Source organism: Apaloderma vittatum, unplaced genomic scaffold (assembly GCF_000703405.1).
Source record: "Apaloderma vittatum isolate BGI_N311 unplaced genomic scaffold, ASM70340v1 scaffold10092, whole genome shotgun sequence".
NCBI lineage: Eukaryota > Metazoa > Chordata > Aves > Trogoniformes > Trogonidae > Apaloderma > Apaloderma vittatum.
Window position 1 is genome coordinate 5,780 of NW_009701936.1, and position 1,122 is coordinate 6,901.

A 1,122-nucleotide genomic window follows, 5' to 3' on the forward strand; every position below is an offset into this window, starting at 1 on the left:
CCCCCCTGGAACACACCACAAGCCTGTGGGGCCCGGCGGCATCCCCCACCCCAACTTCCCCGCGGCGCTGTGCTGCGTCCTCACCATGGCAAACGCAGTGCTGGTGGATGTTCTTCACCTGGCCCAGCAGATGATCCAGAGCTTCAGGTTGTCCCCTTCGCCGCGGCGCCCGGCCGTCATACTCCCGCCAGTCTGCGAGGAGCAGCATCATTCCCAGCACCCCTTGGCCTGAGGGAAAAGGGGGTTCCCACCTTCTCCTCCCCATGGCACATCGCCTCCTGGCACCCCCACCCTGGCACCTCCGGGCGGGCTGGGCTTTGGGAGATCCCCAGTTTTGTGCCACTCTTCCCAGGAGCACCCCAGCTCAGCACGGCACCCCAGGGACATAGCAGAGGGAAAGAACAAGGTCCCGACTGTTGCTGCTACACTTTGCCAGCCTTCAAAAATAAAATTCTTTCCAGTGTCTTCCTCCAGGTCTTCCCTGGAGCTGCAGCTTTCTCCAGGGCAGTGCTGAGAGCTGGGCTCGCCTCGGCAAACACATAAATAAGCTTTCCTGCCAGCAAGGCAGCAGCAGGACCAGGAGCGGGCCGTGGAACTGCCGGTTCTTCTACATTAGCTTTACATTAATTGCTTTAAACACCCCCTGTGTCCTGCCTGCTGCTGTTTTCCATGGAAAGTTCAGCTCTGTTAACTTTGGCTGGGGCTCGCCACTATTTTTAGGAGCTTTAAAAACACCCAGGGAGGTGCCTGACTATATTCTGCTGGGCCAGGGAGGGATCTTTACTGAAGGGAGAAACATTAATGGAGATAAAAATAAATAAAAGCCACTCATGCCTGATTCACTTCGGCCACGCTCTGGATCGATGCTGTGTGGATCTCGGTCATGGGGAATGTGACCCATGCAGGATGGCAAAGGGGATTTCAAGCCGGTGCAAACACGCCAACACGCTGCCAGGATGGGGCAAAGCCGGGACAACGTGGTGCGCGCCTATGCTCGCTATACGCCTTCATATACATGCAAATGTGCTTTTGCATCTTCCCATACCGCTGCCCTACGTGCACCTGCAGCTAGATCTACGCACGATGCCAACACACCCCTGCCTCCCTTCCACAGGCTCCCCA

The 1,122-nt window shown here is 57.1% G+C and overlaps 1 protein-coding gene across 1 annotated transcript in view; it reads right to left on the minus strand.

Annotated features, from left to right (window-relative positions):
• Positions 1–1,122, minus strand: part of LOC104281366 (ankyrin repeat and fibronectin type-III domain-containing protein 1-like) — a gene marked incomplete at its 3' end in the record, with an annotated part of 170,578 nt that overhangs the window by 5,757 nt on the left and 163,699 nt on the right. Inside the window, exon 12 of the mRNA XM_009879340.1 lies at positions 85–192. Within this exon, the coding sequence (XP_009877642.1) occupies positions 85–192 (108 nt within the window). The remainder of the gene's footprint in view (positions 1–84; positions 193–1,122) is intronic.